Below are 20,884 nucleotides of genomic sequence, written 5' to 3'. Positions count from 1 at the left end.
TATTAACAAGATATTTTGACAATAAGTCAAAAGAACTTTTATTAAAAAACGCTTATGAAAAACAAAACCTGAGGTCATATAAAAAGGCTTTGGTTGGTTTCATGAGCTATAATAATAACTGTGTGCTTTAGTACAGACAGCTGTTGTGTGTCACAGCAGCTGTAAATGTCTGCAAGCTACAAATGACTGTTTTTGTGAGAGAACTCATTTCCTTTCTTAATGTTTCGTTTACACAACTCAACAAAACTTTGTCGGCTGTTCCCAAAAAATGTCACAGCAACATTTGGCAACCTTCACAGTTTGAGTTATTATTTACTATTGGAGCGGCGCTCTGTCCTCCATGCTGCAGGAGAGGGGGGACAGAGGTGCGGTGGGGGGGGGGAACATGGACGGGTCTGAAAGGTGAAGCCAAAGCAGAAGCGCCTTTAAGCTGCGTTCTTTTTACCATCCAGCAGGGGGCGACTCTGCTCACCTGATGGCTAACTGAGGAGTTAATCTAGTGTCAGCTCTTACTGAATAAAGGTGATGAAGCAGCTATGTATGACAAAATGTTGTTGCCCTGTCACTGCTGTCAGTTAGATCCATCCCTCGCATCACGGATAGTTACTGACCCGTCATCATCACCCAATGAGAGCGCGATGTCCTCACAATCTGACCTGCTTCTCACTCAGACACATTTTGGTATCTTAAAGTCGACCTATTCTGGTTATTTCCAGCTTTGTGTACTTTGTGTTTTTGCTATCATAGCTTTGCATGATTTTACGAGCTCGGCAGCCCATCCTCGGTCTGAAATTAGCCGTTTTAGCCTGTCCCACTTTGAACAAACATTCTTCCGAATGCCAAACACCAGGTTTGAATAATAAGATGTGCCTGAGATATTGGCTCTCTATGACATCACACAGATGTAAGAGTAGAAAAAAACAATGATAAACAGAGTTCAGAGTGTTCCCACATAGCAAAATTGGTGTGGCCCAGATCTGGCCCACACAACGTGCTTACACATGGCCCACACACCGCAAAGAATGACGGCCCTTTGGTGGCCCAGAGGTGGCCCAGAGGTGGCCCACACATGGGCCAGCACAATGACAGTTGCAGACACACTGCTGGCCCTGTGCTGGCCCAGAACAGCTTCAGCTCTGGCCCCAGATGTCAGCCTAATGTGTGCCTTAATCAAGCCATGTAATAACAACATGTGCCAGAACATAATAGTGCAAAAGTAACATGACAAAGTGCATCATTGCCAGACCTGACCCACATCTGGTTGACAGACACTCTGCCATGACACCAGTCAGTCAGAAGTGCCAGTTTAATGCCAGATCCAGGCCAGACCTGTTTTCTAGGAGCCTGGGCCACATAACCCAAACCACAATCTGGCCAGATGTAGCATGCCATCACACAGACAGTGCCATCTACGCCAGGCCTGGCCCATATCTGGATGACATACCACTTACCATGCCAGAAGTCAGCCAGCAGTGCCGGCTTGACACCAGATCGGGGCCAGACCCGTCTGCTATGTGGGTTAGCTTTACAGTCCATGCACCGACCTCGTTATTAGAGACGCCGGCCATGTTCAACACAAACACTCATGACTGGAACAGGAAATAAGGAGTGCACGGATTATGGCCAATTTCCTTGCTTTGCTTGAAAGGACTGCACACTCGACACACTCTACACAAGCCAAATCACATTAAATGTTATCATCTTGTTGACCTGCATCTGAGCAGGACCCAGATTAACCCTATGTGGAAACCCTTCAGCAGGCTAACCCAGATTAGAGACGCAGGGAATCGTTTAGTCTTCACATCACCAGGAAGTCTTGGACAGCCACAGATTACATCTTTAATATCACCTGAAGAAAGTCCAGATGTGAGCATGTGTGTGTGTGTGTGTGTGTTTACACCCTCCGCTGCACTTTAAGTGAATGCTAACACAGCTCTCTCTTCAGATAATTAAGAGATACTTGAAGATGTGAGAACCGTGGAGAGAGCCATAAATAGAGCACATGGGAGAGCGGGTGCTGGAGAGATGCTGGATTAATTGAGGGCGAGCTGGCCCTCGCCGCCTCATTGTGATCCACTTAAAGCTATAACCAAACCTTCTGGAACATCTTATCAGACCCACGCTGCAGGTCACAGGAATGCCAAGCGGCCGAACTGAATTCAGCTGCTCTGAATCACGAGTGAACTTTCAGGTGTGAAAAGCCAATCGTCTTCAGTCTGCTTTCTTTTTAATGTCCAGCAGGGGGCGACTCCTCTGGTTCCTATTCTATTCTGATTGTATAGAAATGTGAAAATGAGCCTCTGCTCAGCTGATCTGCACACCACTGATGACCTCACAGTCTCAGTCTGAAGTTTCAAGTCTTACTAATTAAAACACGATGAGAGCGCGACTTTTAAAAAAGGTGATACAGCAGGTATGTCAGTCAGATCCACACCTCGCTTTTCACGTCTCATTTTTAAAATGGCGAAATAGCTAAAACGTTGCGTTTTAAAACGTTGCGGCGAGATTTCGGTGGCCGATGGAAGACGTCACACACGCTTGGTTTCTGCCCGATCGCAGGAGGTCCCCTCTATAACTGTAGGAGCTTCTCCTGAGAATATGAAACACCCTGAGATGACTGAGGGGGTGGGCGATATAAACGATATAAGATAGAAACAATATAAATTTGGCCAACGATAGAGATTTTGACTATACCGCTCTATCGCAATAGCGCATGTTGATGATGTCATCAAGCTGCGCCTGTTTTGGTCGAAAGCATCGCAGCGGCTACAACCATTATCATCTGCAAAATATGCCGACAGTCACAGCAAAGAGATGAAGCACTTTTGAAATATGGGGAAAGCCAAAAACTGCGCTTCCTCCACGTCTGTAACCAGTGTTGCCAACTCCTCAGTAAAGAAAATCGCTATTGGTTGTCCTAAAAGTCACTAGAAGTCACTAAATGATGTCATTGCCTAATTTGCATAATTGGCCTTGCTAATGTAATTGTAACCTGCATTGTTGGAGACAGAAATAACATCGTGGAAGAGACATAAAGTCAGTAAAAACGTCCTGAATGCAGTTAGAATTTATTTAGAACTACAAATTAAATTTCTTTTGGCAATTATTGTGTTTTTTTTAATGTCACAATTCCAACCCTGCTCCTTTATCCGGGCCTGGACCAGCAAAAGTGACTCAAAATTGGCACTCTGGTGGAGTTACTCTGTGTGTGTGTATTTATAAGTAGTTTTAAACCTTGTGATCCACAAAACAGCAACAACAGTAAAAGAAGAACTGACTCGTATTGTGGATGAATAATCTGAGTTGTTCTCCTGACTGAAGTTTGGCCCGTGTATAGCATCCTGCTATGCGATTGCATTTGTCCCTAAAAACATTTTTTAACAGATTTCTGCAGCCAAATCGGTTTGAGGTCAGTGAGCACAACCAGAATTCATACATAAGGCACACAAGGATTTTAAGTGTGCCTTACAGTGTAGAAAATACGTTATATCGCCCAGCCCTATTCTCAGGTGTCATTTACCTACTGAGATGGCAAAATCAGTCGTGGTCTCATTATCGGGCGCTAGCTTTAAGTCAGGGAAAGCAGCCTCTTTACAACATTTTCACAAATAAAGAAGCTTCCTCTGCTCTTTTGGTCATAAAGGCAGATATTCAGAGTAGCTGCAGGATTACTGCAGCTCACAGGTCCTTTCTTTAGACAAACTAAAAAAAAATCCAATTATGCTTCAGTCGAGACAAACGAGACAGAGACGGAGGTGCAGAAGAAGTCGTTTATCACCGAGGCTGAGAGCCGATGATCGCTCTGACTTACTGCGTCGCAGCTGTGTTCTTACACCTCATTTCACTTCTGAAGCTATTATTAAATATTCTGAAAAATAAATCCACGCTTGTCAGGTTTGCAAAAATATGCATGCTTACGCTTCCTGAGCCACCGCTCGCTTTATTTTGAGGTGTGATTTTGAATTTCAGCACTTTAGTTTTCATATGTCCTCAAATTATCTTCCACCTCTTTGCAACATGATGCAGGATTGTTGCATGAAAGGCTGAACGCCGCGCGGTCAGAATATTTCCATCACGCTGCTTCGAGGCTGGTTTGAGGTTCTTCTCATGAAAAGCCGCCTTTGGTCTGCATCAGTCTGCTGTTAGTGCTGTTTGGTCACGTTATCTTTGATCCATCTTTCCACAGCACTTTATTCCCAAAGCTCTTTGCCTGAATATTCACTGGCAAACTGCAGTTTTGCTCTAATGTTCTTTTTGGACGGCTAAAGCTTTTTCCTGGCGTTCGTCCTCTGCTGCTCATGTTGTTACCTGCAGATCCTGTGATGAACATCTGGAGGTCTTGCATCCACCACTCTTAGGCTATTTTTGCAGTCTCGGACTAGCACAGGTTTAAAACTGTGCCGCTTGTAGATGGTTTCCGTCACAACGACGGGGTAAGATGGCCTTCATCGACGCTCAGCATCCCAACGATTAAGAGCTCGGGTTGTGAAACGAGCTACTACGAATGTTTTAAAGGGAAACCTGGAGATCCTCATGGACCCGCCCTGCCCAGGACTCTCCATAAAAACCCTACCTAATTAAATTTGTTCTGTCACCCGTTTGAGATCCTCTCCTTGTGCATTTCCACTAAACCAGCATGGCGGGTGAGTATTTTAGAAGAATTTTAATTCATGGATTTAAAGGTGTGACACAAGTTTATTTGGCTGCGTCACATTTATCAGAGGCACTGAAGGTTTGTTTGTGCCATTATGAGAGGCTCTCCACAGACGGGAGGCGTGGGGTCCCGTGAGGACACGGTGTAACGGCGTCCACCCCTTAAAGAGAGGTCTGCAAAGGTTAGCATTTTATTAGGGAGGCCTGGAGAGCTTTTACTGCTCATCAAACACAACAAAGTCAGCTCAGAGCAAACAGAGAGGTCGCTGCCGACGTTTAAAAGGCCTGAGACAGAAGAAAAGACAAAGTGAGGAGACGTAAGCAGAAGAATGAGAGGATGAGGAAGAGGAGAGCTTCAGCCCAGCTGACTGCAGAGGAGGTGCAGGGGAGAAACAGAGCTCACGGCTGGGAGTGAATGGCCACACTGTGTGTATGAAAGAGCTTTTCAGCCTCCTCCCAATCAGCACACACACACAAACACACACACACGAATCATGTAACTGTGAGGGTGAAGAGGTGACCCTGACGGCAGTTTGTGTGGTGTGGGCAGACACAGGGATCTTTTCACTCCTCACCTTTAGCTGAAATACCAGAGCTGACACTGAACCTGAGCTGCAGGAGGATCTGTGTGTGTGTGTGTGTGTGTGTGTGTGTGTGTGTGTATGCGTGTGAGAGAGAGACTCTGAAAAAGCTGCAGAGATGCAAGGACAAACACCCGAGCATCTTGATCACGATACAAACAGCGATTATTTTTTTAAACCTCCTCTAGTCTCACACGTGGGAGATATTTTCACTCAGGGGAGCAGTGTGTAGAGACGTGCTCAAGGGTAGCGCAGGGCAGTCATTCGGTGGATTCAAACCCCGACCTTCCAATGATGGGGCGACCACGCTACCTACTGAGTATTGCTAGCATACTACTTTAAATACCTCAAACTTAAATGCTATATGTTAATTATTTAGCTGCTGTTTTAATATTTTCTTTCTGGCCTTTTTTGACAGGGAAGAATCAACAGGAAAGCGGGGGGGGACAGCCGGGCGCTCTCATGATGTGGCACGCAGGCGCCCGCTTGATGCAGTGAGCTAAGCAGGGCCCGTTAGTCAGACAGTGGGTTTCTGACTGTGATCTCAGGTTCTGCCAGGTGGGATTAAAACACTCACCTGTGCACACAAACATCATCGTCATCATGCTGATGTTAAGCTCATTTTTAGCTTCTCTGGATAGTTTTTCTCTGTAATCAGTGATCAGAGGCTGCCGCGGCTGTAAAGGTTCAACTGTTGTATTTGATTTGAACTTCAAAGGGCTGTGTGGGAACGAGCAGCAGCTGTTTGCACCTGCAAAGATGTCAGAAATGTCACATTTACACAGCGTATATACAGACGGGGTCTGCTGACCTCACCAAAATGTCTTTATTGCCACGGTTACGGCTCGCTCGCTGCTCGAGAGAAGCGTGGCATCAGCGGAGCCCCACAACCATTTTTCCTCACGCTCGCTAACGTCCGCTAGGAAATGATGCAAATGATAGAAAAAGCCATCAGGCTGGGAGGGTCACAGGCGCCGCCTCACACAAATCTGGTTTTCATATAAGTTCTCGTCTAGGGGCGATCGTGGCTCAAGAGTTGGGAGTTCGTCTTGTAATCGGAAGGTTGCCGGTTTGAGCCCCGGCTCCGACAGTCTCGGCCGTTGTGCCCTTGGGCAAGACACTTCACCCGTTGCCTACTGGTGGTGGTCAGAGGGCCCGGTGGCGCCAGTGTCCGGCAGCCTCGCCTCTGTCAGTGCGGCCCAGGGTGGCTGTGGCTACAATGTAGCTACATTGTAGCTACAATGTAGCAGCTACATTGTAGCCACCCTGGGGCGCATTGTAGCTACATTGTAGCTGCCATCACCAGTGTGTGAATGGGTGGATGACTGGTCGTGTAAAGCGCTTTGGGGTCCTTAGGGACTAGAAAAGCGCTATATAAATACAGGCCATTTATCATGCTCAAAGTTGGGTGTCGGCCTTTCACCTGCTGAGAGCATCTTTCACAAAAGCAAAAATTATAAATAAGCAGAAAGTAGCGTCTGATTTGCTGAAGTACAGTCGTCCTTAACGCTCGTTTCAAATCTTACACCAAACATTTTAAAGGGGATCAAATCTGTTTTTTGATTGGCCCGTCCTACGACCCTCCGTTTCAGGTGCTGAGACTAAACCTGGATCGAGTGTCTGTGCCATGGAAGCTGCTAGCGTGGTTTGGCTCCACATGTGATGATGAACTGTTTTAACCCTTCATGTTGCTGTGAGAGAAAGAAAGGCCGAGCTGCAGCTCTCCGTCCTCCGTGTGCACTTTATTAAAGCTCTGCTGAGCTCTCCATTCTTACTTAAACACATTTATACATCCCCTGATTTTAACCTTTATCTGTAACGCTGCAATTACCAGCAGCTGCTTTCTAGTTGCTCCTTTAGGACGTATAACTCACAGGCGGCGGAGCAGAGAGCGGTCAGGGACACCGCAGGTTAACGAGTCAACGGCGAAGGTAAAAAACAATGTGAAACTTAATAAAGCCACACGTGAACCGGCTCGGTTCCCAGCCAGGAAGGAAGGAGAGAAAAGAGGGAGGAAGGAGGTCAAAGAATAATAAAGCCCAGACGTGAAAAGATAACCACATTCCCGTCGTAATGAATCCACTACTGAATAATAAACACGAACCACGCTGCGGATAAATAATGACCCGAACCCTGATGCTGATAACAGCTGACCGCGTGGTCGAAATTACATTATTCCAGATGGATATCTTAATTGTTCCTGCTCCGGGTTTGGGTTTCCTTTAAACAGAGCTGGCTCTGAGAGCGTGGGGGCCGGGAGGTGGGATGATTGACACTGAAAGCCTTTGCCGCTATTGTTAGCGAGGATCTAATGGACTCTAATTTGTCAAAGTTTACTGAAATACCGACCCCAGCACAGGCCCTGGTGTCGGCCGCTTCTCCACAGCGCAGACGAATCACAGCTCTCCAACATTCTGCCCTCGTGAGACTCGCTCAGCGCTTAAAGAGGCCCTGCTCGTGCAGAGCCATGAACCCATCCCTGATGTACACCGTGATAAGAGCAGCTCCGCGGGCTCGGGTCGCAGACACTTTTGTTCTCGTTAGGCTTTGCAAACTGGGGATTCCTGGCACACCAGCAGCTACGGAGCCTCTCCGAGTTCAGCTTTGCTTATTATGCAGCTGTTAAATATCAAATTCTCATCTTCTTCTTAGAAGATTCGCTTCTTTTCACACACACAGGACTGCGACAGAGTAAATGCCAAGAGGCGATCGCACATTTGTGGTGCTGAGACACAGATATTCTATCTTTACCTGCTTTTTCAGTCCTAATGGACTAAAACTTGGAGGCAGACTATGGTGGTCCTTTTTAGGAAGGACAGGGGTGCGTGCTCCATTTTCAGGGCACTGCAGAGGAGTCTCCACCTTAGTAGAAGCTCCAGTGGAACACCGGGGCACCTTACCGAGGACACCTGAGGGTAGGGCTGCTCGATTATGGCAAAAATGATAATCACGATTATTTTCACTGAGATCTCGATTATTTGACGATATTTATTTAACAATAACAATGTGTTGAATAATGACTTTAAAGATTGTCAAAAATAATATAAAATAGTGTAAATACTGATAACAGTGCAAATGTTTGCAATATAAAAATAAATGAAACATCTATGTTTAGTGAACTTTGCAGTGTTGCTCTGTGGTGCAGCTACGACACTGTAGCAAAGTTTACACACTGTGTCTGCTTGATCCACGTCTGACTGAACCCATAATGTTTCCACACCAAGTTTTTTTCACCTCTTTTCAACCAACAGCAGTCACTCTCCTCTCCAAATAACTTCTGCTTAGCTTTCCGAGCTTCCCTCGGGTCCTCTTAATCAGCGGTCCCCAACCCCCGGGCCTCGGACCGGTACCGGTCCGTGAGTCGTTTGGTGCCGGGCCGCGAGAGTTGAGGCTCAGGTGTGAAATGTATAGTTTTCAGGGTTTTTATCAGTTTTCAGCGTTATTTTGTTATCGTTTTTATCGTTTACTCGGTTTTCCTGGGTCTTTTCACGTGTGTTATGAATAAATCTTCTTTTTTTCGGTACCGGTACTAGTTTTATTTTGTTGTATTTATCCGCGACACCTTAAAGGCCGGTCTGTGAAAATATTGTCGGGCATAAACCGGTCTGTGGCGCAAAAAAGGTTGGAGACCGCTGGTCTGAATTGTTGTGACACGTGTTGGAAATGCAGAGAGGTGCGCTCGATTTGCCACACGGAGCAGCGCGAGAGTAAAGCACGAGGGAGGGGCTAATTAATTGAGCAGCCCTAGCTGAGGGTGGGAGTTTGTCAAATCAGTCTGCAGGTGTTTTGTGTCCTGTGGAGGGTGCTATGAAGCTCTTCACTGAATCATCCTTGTTATTAATCTCTGGCTCTCGTCCACAGCATGTCTCCATCCTGTCTTCTTCTCTCAGATTCAACTCAGTTTCGCCTCAAGCTGCTTTATACTGTAAGGTCGACCCTACAATAACACATACAGAGAAAACCCAACAATCATATGACCCCCTATGAGCAGCACTTTGGTGACAGTGGGAAGGAAAAACTCCCTTTTAACAGGAAGAAACCTCCAGCAGAACCAGGCTCAGGGAGGGGCGGGGCCATCTGCTGTGATTGGTTGGGGTGAGAGAAGGAAGACAGGATGATGGCCGTATGATATGATAGGGGGTCATATGATTGTTGGGTTTTCTCTGTATGTATTATTACAGTATAAAGCGCCTTGAGGCGACTGTTGTTGTGATTCTGTGTAAATAAAGCTGAATTGAAATAGTTCTTCTGCCGCTGTATCGAGCGACGGCCTTCAGCTTGCATTAACGTGGTTTGCAGCCGAGTGCAAAGTCGCTAAAGCTGCATGTAAAAAGTGAGCATGTAGTTTAACTGTGATGACAACACAGCACACTTTCTCTCCTCTCAGTCTAAAGGACGAGCTCAGACCCCGCCTCCTCCTCAGCTCCACGTCTGTCCATTTATGGCGTGAAGTGGGTTCAGAAAAAGGAAAGGTGTTGAGGCAGAGAGACAAGTGTACCCTCGTCCTACAACAAGCCGGACTCTCCCTCTGCGCCCTTTTCCTTCCAGTCCTCGGCTCCTCTCTGCAGTTCCTCCACCTCTGTCATCATTTCTACACACAATGGCAGCAGCAAGCTGCATTCCTCACAGCCATACCTCATAGCTCGCTGGCATCACAGACAATGCTGTTTTCAGAGCGGGGTGAAAGAAAGGGCTCGGTGATTTCGTCCGGTTGTTGTTTGTGAGCTCAGGGGCTGGAGGGAGGAAGCTGGTGTGGGTGAGGGTGGGAGGGGTGGAAAAACTCAGAGTTTGTGATGTAGGTGAGCTGCATTTGAACAGCTGTCCCCACACAGAGGGTGAAGGATGACAGGAAGAGGCTGGTACCAGGAAGACCAGAGGAAGCAGACCAGCAGGCGCTCGTTCTCTCACTTTTTCTTTTACTTTCTCCCCCCCCCAAAGCTCTGTCTTTCTATTGTTGCATCCCCCCACCATTGCATTTTAGTTACAAAACAAAGTGCTGCACAGGATCAGTGATGAGACGGGGTTACGTTAGGTCAAGCCCAGGAAAAGGAAAAGGTCTGTGAACAGCTGAGGCTCTGAATCTTACAGCACGTCAACAGAAACACCCGGACAGTGAAAGGCAATCAGCCGTGGTTGTGATTCCCACATCTGCCTGTGATAATCCATGCAGCCAGCCAAGCGTGCACCAACCCTCCGCCGCCAGCACCCCCGGTCTCATTTACAGCCAATCGCCCCCACCTTACACCCACTGTACCCAAACTGCTCCTGCACCCTTCCCTTAAAAAGTCAGCTTCACAACGGAAACTTTTTATTTCTGGCAGATGGAAACGACACGCACAGTCTGTGGAACATCAACATCTCAAACACACCTGTGCACCTCTGCACTGACCCACACACTGAAACGCACACTGCCACTGATTCAGATACAGAAAGCACAAAAAACCTTTGCTGATAGAAACACATTTAAAAAACAGACTGATCACGTCTGTCGTCTGACTGTAGATGAGCTGAACTAATGTGACAAGAGAAACACCAAGAGAAGCACAGCTAACACAGTTAACTAGTTTAACTGACAAACAGATGGATGATTGAAATACGCAACACGGGTCACACGTTGTTAGTTGTTAGTCTTGGTAGCCGGGGATCGGTCCACCAGGGCCTCCGCTGATACATATTGCACCCACGTTAGTGTTACAGTGCAACCACTGACTTCTGGAGCCAAAACAGACGATGAGACTGTGAGGCGTTATCAGCTAATGCTAGCTAGCTGCATCCATAGTAGAGGTGGGAATCACCATACATCCCACGATACGATATTATTGCAATTTTTTAAAAATATTTTGCGATATTCAGATTCTGTACATAAAGGTAAACTTTATCAATATTCATTTTCTCTAATATCAAAGTCTCACACTCAGTCTTTCTCTCATTTCAGTTTGATTGTTGACAAACTGAACGGTTTGTATTACAGTCTAGTCCAACTTAACTGAATCAACCATCTGGTACAATTATAGCTATTCTGAACTATGCAGTTTATGAAAACTATGCAGCCCCTTCAGCAACTGAAGAATTTGAAAGTAAATTAAAACAAAATATAATTTTACATTAAATAAAAAAGTTTTAAACTTAATTAAAATAAAACATGTCTTAAATTAAAATAAGTAAACTGTCATGTTTATTGCTGCCATAAACAAGTGAAACACATTTGGACAGTGAAGGAATGTCAGGATTCTCTGAAGTCAGAACATGTTCCAGTCCACAAAAACCTTTTTTTGTAACAAAGTATTGATTTCTGCTGTCCCTGTATCGATACATTATTAGCAAACAAAATATCACCATGCTACACAGTATCCATTTTTTCCCCCACTCCTAATCCATAGACTGTAAAGGGGCATCAAAATGCTCCAACAGCACGAACACAGTCCAGAGGCCCAGCTCAGCCACCTGTGTCACCATCCACCTGTCAGTCAAAGAGGCCACGCCCCTAATAATACAAACTTTAAGCCTTAATATAATTTAAACTGGTGATTTAAAGAAACTGTGCAGTTGTTATAAAGAGGGAATTATCCACAGAGACCAAGCAGTTTGTGTATCAGGCGAAGTTTTAACATGGGAGTCTATGGGGACAGACTCACTGCTCCCCCTGCTGGACGTCAGTGGTTCCACAGTAGCTTAATTTTGTATCATATACAAAAACATCAAATCAAGCTGATTTTTTGGGTACTTTTTAGGTGTCAAAGTGTGACCACACACTTTCATTTTCACAACACTCATTTTCTGACGATCTGTTTGTGTTCGGTGAGTTTTCGCAGAGAGACGATAATAAATGATCGCGTGGCTAATGTGGTCACAGAGCCACGAGTACGACCTGGGCCTCTCTCAGAGGGTTCATCCATCTGCTGCTCCAAAGACACCAAATCACCAATCAGTGCAGCCAGTCCCCTCATATCAGCTGACTCCAAACAGCGCCAGATGCATTTGTAGAACAGTTTGTACTGAAGTTTATATCCATTTGGATGGTGAATCATCAAATAAATCCAAGTGTAGGACAACGACAGCCCACAGCCCACAGGCTGTAGTTTTTCACCCGGGACTGTGTCGCTTTCCTGGGATAAAAGATGGTCTGAGCATTACTCTGCAATAACGGCGTGTCAGCTCGTCATCGATTACCTTCTGCTAAAAGCACCTTCAATATAAAACCAGCATCTGTGGACCTCACACATCTCTCAGTCTTTATTATTTACACATTAGAGTCCTGCAGCTGTGCTACTAATTAGATCCTGTCAGCAGCAGCAGGTTTGCGCTGAGCGCTGTCGGCTTTTTATGGGGTTTTTGCAGATCTGAGTGTGTTTTCAGACTCAGATAAAGGAGCAGATGGTGAAAAAGCACTGTGATAGTAATCAGTCGGACACGGGCCACTGACAGCAAAGAGACAAATTCATTTGGAAATGTGCTGATGTATTAATCAGGAACAGCCGCTCTCTCTGATGTCGCTGTCAGCACAGTTTGTATCTCATCTGATAAAGTCATAAAAATGGAGCATAAAGAAGAGTATGATGGTCGCGAGAATTACAGCCTGACTGGAAGGACAATGATGTGAAAGGAAAGACCAGAGCAGTAACTATGGTCACACGCGTCCACCCCGACGTTACCCTCTGGGTCTTAAAGCCTTTAGACTGTCTCCATCTTCCTGAAACTGAATGACCTGAGCAAACGCTGGATCCTCTCTGACTCTAACAGGACTGAAGAAGGACCAAAGGACGTTTTCCCAAACGCTTCTACACTATCGATCTTATTTTTTACAGGAAGAGGACTCGCCCCCTGCTGGCCACGAGACAAAATGCAAGTTTAAGGCTTCGAACTACAAAAAAGAAAACTCACATAAACCCCAAAAGTGAGAAATTTTTGGGTCCCAAACTGCTGACATCACATTTTGGGAAATCACAAGAGGTTTTTGATTGATGGTGTACATTAATTTATTAATGACCGTCACATAAATATGCTGTGTGCTTTACTGAGACACTGAGCACGAGGGCAACTTCCAGGACCAGAAAGCTGCAGCAGGACAATCGTAACATGCCTCTGTCATCCAGAATTAATGGGAACGCATTATGGGGACCCTGCAAAATATATCACACGTTTCTAACAATGACAGTGTCCTTATTAGACCGGATGAAGTAAGTTATGCTCTTGAGAAACTGGCGGTGAACAAAGTGGCCCTGACACAATAACAGCAGAACATCTGAAGGGAGCCAACAAAAAGGATCTCAGCTTCACCTTCATCAGCTTCTCTGGACTCCTGCGTCTATCTCAGTGCTTCCTAACCAACATTCACACATCCAGACTCCCGAGGACACATCAGAGGGAAACCTGGGATACTCTCCTGCCCGTGCAGACTGAGAGCAGCCAACAATCTTCTGCTTTACTGCCACCCCATCTCTCCGTCCATCCATCTGTCCATCCATTCATCATTCAATTCCATACATTCATCCATGAATCCATCCACCAACACCTTAATAACTCTGTATGTTATTTATTAAATTACCAAAGGTCTGCTCACATGTGAGATCTAATTATGGAGGTCAGATGGAGCAGAGTACATCCACACTGTAAGCGACACGGGCTGTTCCTCACGCTTCCGGAAACACTGGGAAACACAGTTTTCCATTTGTGTTTGGATCACTGACGATGGCACGTTTGTTTCTTACTGTAAACTTTCTCCAACACATGCAGCAGTTTAGCTTTATGCTGTGTAGCTTCTAACTGTTAGACATCCATCACTGTATAATTTGTCCTGTTTGTCACAGCTCACATCTTGAACTGCTGCATTTTATGCCCAAGCCGTGAGCAGTGCTGTAGGTGGCACATCAGTCCTCTGCCCCACCGACCAGCCCGCACATTAAACCTCAACATATTTATAAATCTTTGGGGTTTCTTTTGTACAGACACTGCGACTGCCTCCAGTTCAGCTCCACCTACAAAACATTTAAAAAGTCATGCTGCTGGAGGTACTTGAAAGGCTTTGATGTGCACAGGCCGCCTTTTCCTGATTTTCACCATTTTACACCAACATTTACTGCATCGTTTCTTTCTTATTCAATCGGCTTCATTTTATGTTTATCTTTAAAAGCATAAATTGCATCTGTCTCTATGAGCAGCCTGACTAAGCCTTCAAATCTAAAGTTCCAGTTCACCAGAAGAGCAAAGCGATCAATAGTAAACATGCAAGGTTTGAAGTCCCAGCGCCCGGAAAATAGATGCAACAAATATCTGTTCTCCCCTAAAGGGTTCAGGCACAGCAGGGGACTCGGTATCAAAGTAAAAAATACAGCAATGTGTTTGTTTTTCCTCTCGCTAACACGCCAACGGCTTCCAAATAAAGACCTCTTTGCAGAGCTGATCATGGAGAGCACCGGGTCCACAGCAGCCTGTTGTCAGGGATTAACCAGCTACTATATTTGCCAGAGAAAATCCTGCGCTCGCAATTGCTTCATATAAGGAGGTGACATTTACCCCAGCTCGTGCTCGTGTACAAAGACTGCAGCCGGCTCGCCGCTCTGCCTGGCAGCCTCTCGACCTGTGCAAACTATTTGATTTGGACGGGTCAGCTCGAATTAAGCAGCAGAGCTAACGTCAGAGGCTGTGTGCACAGCGCGTCTGAACCCTGACTTTCTCCGCTCTGATTGGCTCCGTGTTTTTGTGCACCAGTGAGGGTGGTGACTGTATAAAAGTAGAATAAAAGTAGACTCTGTCCACACTGCTTTCATTACCTGGACACACGGAAACATGAAGAAGATGAGGACAGTCCTGCAGAAGGTAAACGACTCCATCTTCATCTGGGTTTGCCCCCCAAATCGGGGTCTCTGTGCCCAACCTGTACAGGAAGTGGAAATAGCAGCAGTCAGCAACTACCAGTGAACAGGGCCGGGCTGAATAACTAACAAACCCCGGGGCAAAACCTTCCTGTGGGCCCCACAATTTCATCCACAACACTCAGTGTTTCCCACGTGTAGCCTTTAAATCTTCTGTTCATTTTTATGATTTCACTGAAATTGATGACAGTCTTTTTGCTCTTATTTTGAAAATTTAGTTGCCGCTAACCAGTTAGCCCAGATCCTCTCAACCCACGGTGGGTGGGAGAGACTCCACAGACTACAGCTGCTCATGATGATGATGGGAGTTGCGGTCTCTTCGGGCTGAATCTGCCCGAAGAGACACGGGACACTCATACAGGAGCACAGTTATTGCGTCCCCCCTTCATCCCTCTGCAATGAGACCCCGGCCTACACCCATCTTTTATGTACAGTCTATGTTTTGACGTTGTTGTACAGCTTAACTCTACGTCACTCCGTTTGAACCTCCACCTAACTACAGTTTACTTCTCTTATCAGATGGAGCCTCGGTGTTGTTGTTGTCTTTGTTGTTGTCGCCACACGGATCATTTCAACTAATTACGGCGCACAGAGTGAGGACGGTTTGCGCTCCGTACGGCTGCGGAGCATCGGGGCCACTTTCTCACTTTGCCTCATAATTAATTTGGAATTAGACAAAGCTGCTTGTAGCACAAACGTATCGATCCATAAAATATCTGCGGTTCAAACCTGGCATCGGGTTACGCGGCCACGGCTTCTTAAATAGATATGAGCGCAAACTCACGCTGAGCTCTGCGGACAGAACATCCAATAAAGCCGCAGTCAGCAGAAAATGAAGAACGACGGAGGATCCCAGCAGCTGCTGTGATGGTGTCTGTGAACTGAAGCAGCAGCTCTCTCAGGCGCACACGGGCGCACTCACCTGCGCATTTGCGCCCCTCCGCGCGGGAGTGGTGCGCACTCTTTCCAACTTTCTAACCGCGAAGCGACGCGTCCGCACTGCCGCCCTGTGCGCTGGCTTCGCGCGCATCAGTAGCGCGAGCCCGGCGGGGCGGACGTGGGAGCGACCAGCGCGCGTGGACGCGTCTGAGCCGCGCCGCGTGGATTCGTGAAGGGGGAAACGAACACCTTACCTTCGGGGGAGACTCGTCCTGCGCTCCTATGCGCTCCTGTGGAGATGCACCATCGGGGGTACTCCAGTCCGCCTCGCACCGGGATCCGGTCCCGCCAAGTCTGCCCCGAGTCCACACCCCGAAGCACAGACCGAAACGACCCCAAAGTACCGAGAGAGCCGCGCGGCGGGGCTCCGTGCCTCCGGGAAAGTGTCTCCGGGCTCCTAGCGGCGTGCAGCCTGCCTGCCTCGCTCTCACTGCCGAGGACCAGCGTGAAGCAGCACGTACACGAAAGCTGCAGCTTCCGCTCTGGACTTTCAAAATAAAACCTGTGTGTGCGACACCCTCCCGTGTATGTGAATTGAAGGGTGGGGGTGGGGGGTTGTTAAAGGTACTTTTTGCAGTCACCCTTGGCAGAATTTCACTTTCGCCACCAGGGAGCAACGTCTCAAAAAATATATTTTATTGCAGATTTAATTTTTTCAGTTCAGGAAAAGCTGCAGCTGTTCGAGTATCTTTAACTGTACGTACATCTACAGCAGCGGCCCCCAACCCCCGGGCCTCGGACCGGTACCAGGATACCAGGATGCCTTATTTAACTTTGATGTGTGAAGCAGATTCATGTTCTATGTATTAATGTATCTAGACTAGATGTTTGAAGGCTTCCAGTATTTGTTACTCATGTCCATTTCAGGGCCCAGCGACTGCATTTGGACCCAGAGAGAGAGAACATGCAGACTCCACACAGAAAGGCCAGAAGGTGGATTTGAACCCTCACTGCTGTGAAGTAACAGTGGGAACAGTCCTTTTATTTCACAGGTGATTAAAACATGCTTTAAATCTGAAAGGTAAAATCGACTCATTTCCTGTAGAGCCCTGCTTGTCTGTGGTAGTTTGACACTGAGTAGGCGTCTGATAGCCAAACCTGTGAGGAGGAGAAGTCATCTTCATCTGCTCTTTATCTTATTATTATTAATAATAATAATTCTGATTCCCGGGGTTAAGGTGTCACCGCTGACTCATCAACGAAATATTCATTAAACTTAATCTACAGATTTGTTCAGACAGACAAAATTATTCTTCTTCTTCTTCTTCTTCTTCTTCTGTTTTTTTTGTTTGTTTGTTTCTCTTGTTTTGCTTTGATCTACACAAAACACACAAATATGAAATCTTTGCATTTTTGTCCAGCTGCCTCCAGTTGAATTGCTTTGGACCAAGAACTTCCACAGACAACCAAACTGAGAACCTGTCTCATATCACCTACACCTGGTCCTGGTCTCCACCAGGATCCTGCCCAAAGGTGTAGGTCGTCTGGTTCTGTGGTCTCAGAATCTAGTCTCTGTTTTTGTGGATGATGGGTTTTTTGGCTCCATCAGGTGGTGGCCTCCAGCTCACATGGTGGAATTCCTACTCTGGCTTGGCAACATGTTGAACAAGTTGAATACTCAGGTCTGATTAATGAGGGAGGAGTGGGTGGAGCAGAGATGGACAGACGGACTGGTGCAGCGATGTGGACGCTGCCTGCTGTTGTGAGGAGAGAGTAAAGCCGAGTGCAGCTGTGGATCTATGATTCTCTGACCACGAGCTCAGAGTGAGACAAAACATGTCAGAAATGAGCTTCCTCTGATGGCTGCCCGGACTCTCCGGGAGAGACAGGCTGCTGAGCTCGGCCATGAGAGCCGCTGCTCCTCCATGATTCAGGTATCAGACCAGGATACCTCCTGAGCACCTCCTGGGTGAGAAGAGACCCCAGAAGTGATGTGGATGAAGGATGGATGGAGGATGGAAGATGGATGGATGGATGGATGGAAGATGGATGGAGGATGGATGGATGGAAGATGGATGGATGGATGGATGGATGGAAGATGGATGGAGGATGGATGGATGGATGGAGGATAGATGGATGGACGGAGGATGGATGGATAGATGGATGGATGGAGGATGGATGGATGGATGGATGGAGGATGGATGGAAGATGGATGGATGGATGGATGGAGGATGGATGGATGGATGGAGGGATGGAGGATGGATGGAGGATGGATGGATGGAGGATGGATGGATGGATGGATGGAGGATGGATGGATGGATGGATGGAAGATGGATGGATGGATGGATGGAGGATGGATGGAAGATGGATGGATGGATGGATGGAGGATGGATGGATGGATGGATGGATGGATGGATGGAGGATGGATGGATGGATGGATGGATGGATGGATGGAGGATGGATGGATGGAGGATGGATGGAGGATGGATGGATGGATGGATGGAAGATGGAGGATGGATGGATGGATGGAGGGATGGAGGGATGGAGGATGGATGGATGGATGGATGGATGGATGGATGGATGGATAGAAGATGGAGGATGGATGGATGGATGGATGGAGGGATGGATGGATGGATGGATGGATGGATGGAGGGTGGATGGATGGATGGATGGATGGATGGATGGATGGAGGGTGGATGGATGGAGGATGGATGGATGGAGGGTGGATGGATGGAGGATGGATGGATGGATGGAGGATGGAGGATGGATGGATGGATGGATGGATGGATGGAGGGATGGATGGATGGATGGATGGATGGATGGATGGATGGATGGATGGATAGAAGATGGAGGATGGATGGATGGATGGATGGATGGATGGATGGAGGGATGGATGGATGGATGGATGGATGGATGGATGGATGGAGGGTGGATGGATGGATGGATGGATGGATGGATGGATGGAGGGTGGATGGATGGAGGATGGATGGATGGAGGGTGGATGGATGGAGGATGGATGGATGGATGGAGGATGGAGGATGGATGATATTTGGAGTTTTTTAATCAGATTTTTCAGGCCACTGAACCTGATTCACTTCGACTACCTCTGACTGTTTGGTGGATGATAAGCTGCACTTACAAGTAGATTTTCTGAGTGACATGTTTGTGTCTTGGATTCATCTCCCCACCATTAAGAAAGAGGATCAAAGTGTGTGTGTGTGTGTGTCTGTGTGTGTGTGTGTGTGTGTGTGTGTGTGTGCACCACCACTGCTGCTTTTATTAAGAGGTGCAGAGCAGTAGCTGGCACCGTATGAAGGGATAGTTTTAACTTTGACTGATGAGAAAATCGGAATGTTTCAGTCACAAAATGAGCTCAGCTCCGCTCTGTGGAAACCCCGTCTGAATACAGGAGGTAAACAAGCTGAAGGATGTTTTTGATACATGACGCTGGCAGCTAAGTTCAGCTAAAACTGGATCATTTCCTGCAGCTGCTAAGAAAGACACTTGACATTTTTGGTTGAATCCAGAAAAAAAAATTTTTTTATTAGCATGGTTTTAATTTTTTAATTTTTTAATTTTTTGGCAATCTTCACTCTGGGGAGAAAACAGCTACAGCATGTGTTGTGTTGAAGCGATATCAACTGAAGTTAAATAGGCAGAGCTGTACTTTTATGTAATTCGTGTAATTCCATTTTGCACCACAAGGTGCAAAATAAGTCACCTTTGTTTAACTAGATCAGGGGTGGGGGAACTCCAGGCCTCGAAGGCTGGTGTTGTAGGGTTTAGATCTCACCCTGGGTCAACACACCTGAATCTAATGATTAGTTCATTACCAGGCGTCTGGAGAACTTCAAGACATGTTGAGGAGGTCATTTAGCCATTTAGGCTGCACCCTGTACCCTGCGCAGTTCCAGCTGTGTTGGATCAAGGACACATCTAAACCTGCAGGACACCGGCCTTCAAGGCCTGGAGTTCCCCCACCCCTGAACTAGATGAAGTCCTTCCAGATGACTGAGCTCTTCACTTTATCTCTAACGGAGAGCTCTGACATCCTTCAGAGAATCATTCCTGAATCATTATCATTCCTGTGTTTGTATCTGTGATCTGATTGGCCGGTCTCTACCTACAGCTGATGGTCATAGATGAGAGCAGGGACAGAGACCACAACAGACCAGTCCAGAAAGGACTAGCTGGAGCTCAAAACCAACTGGACACAAGGTTTTGGCAATGGTGGAAGCCCCACACAACAGAAGCCTTCTTCAGGTCCACAAAGCACATGAACTGGTGACTTCTTAAATGGTGCTTTTCAGCACGACTGGAGCGCTCAGAGTACTTTATGCATGCCTCATTCGTCCGAGCACTCTTTCGTTAGGATGCCACTGAGAGAACGAGTGCTTGGGCGCAGAAAAACTTTGAAGGTAGCAGACAAAATGAAAAGGTTTAAAATAGAGCCAAAATCTAATTTCACTGTTTATTGTTCTGAGGTGACGTCATCCAGAGGCAAAAGAAAAACAGCTTCTCCTCAACAAGCGCGATGGAGCTGTGGCGCCCCCTGCTGTCCACACAGCATCAGTGCAACAAGTTCAGAAAGCCTGTGATAAAAATAATAATGCTATTTATTATCATGACGTCATGCACAGTCTCCCTGACTCTCACTTTGTGTGGGTCAGTTATGATGGGGGGGGGGGGGGGGGGTCATTCTTTATCAGTGGTCACATGACTCAAACCAAAAGTGTGAAAGTTCAGATTTTTATTTGAAGAGCGCAGAAACTCGACTGTTCCTTTAAAAGTGGTCTTGTGATGAGCGACAGCAGCTCTCAGCTTCAGGCAAGTCATCTGTCAGCTGATGTCCAGCATGAACCTCACTTCCGTCAAACTGGACGCAGACGCGCATGAAAC

General features: G+C 46.7%; 1 protein-coding gene across 2 annotated transcripts in view; it reads right to left on the bottom strand.

Annotated features, from left to right (window-relative positions):
- adamtsl3 (ADAMTS like 3) overlaps positions 1-16,494 on the bottom strand; it is a 214,425-nt gene extending 197,931 nt beyond the window's left edge. Inside the window, exons 1-2 of one of the 2 annotated variants that reach the window (XM_087833725.1) lie at positions 16,240-16,494; positions 15,005-15,108 (exon numbers count right to left, since the gene is read on the bottom strand). In XM_087833725.1, coding sequence (XP_087689851.1) covers positions 15,005-15,070 — 66 coding nt within the window. In that variant the 5' untranslated portion in view covers positions 15,071-15,108; positions 16,240-16,494. Of the gene's footprint in view, positions 1-15,004; positions 15,109-15,890; positions 15,982-16,239 lie in introns of those variants that run through there. The other variant, XM_087833320.1, reaches the window with a different exon arrangement.
- Between the last annotated feature and the right edge of the window lie 4,390 nt (positions 16,495-20,884).

This window comes from Neolamprologus brichardi, chromosome 1, assembly GCF_056152115.1.
Source record: "Neolamprologus brichardi isolate AB-2024 chromosome 1, ASM5615211v1, whole genome shotgun sequence".
In the NCBI taxonomy this organism is placed as follows: domain Eukaryota; kingdom Metazoa; phylum Chordata; class Actinopteri; order Cichliformes; family Cichlidae; genus Neolamprologus; species Neolamprologus brichardi.
Note: the sequence above shows the minus strand (reverse complement) of the source record. Positions and strands in the feature narration are given on the sequence as shown.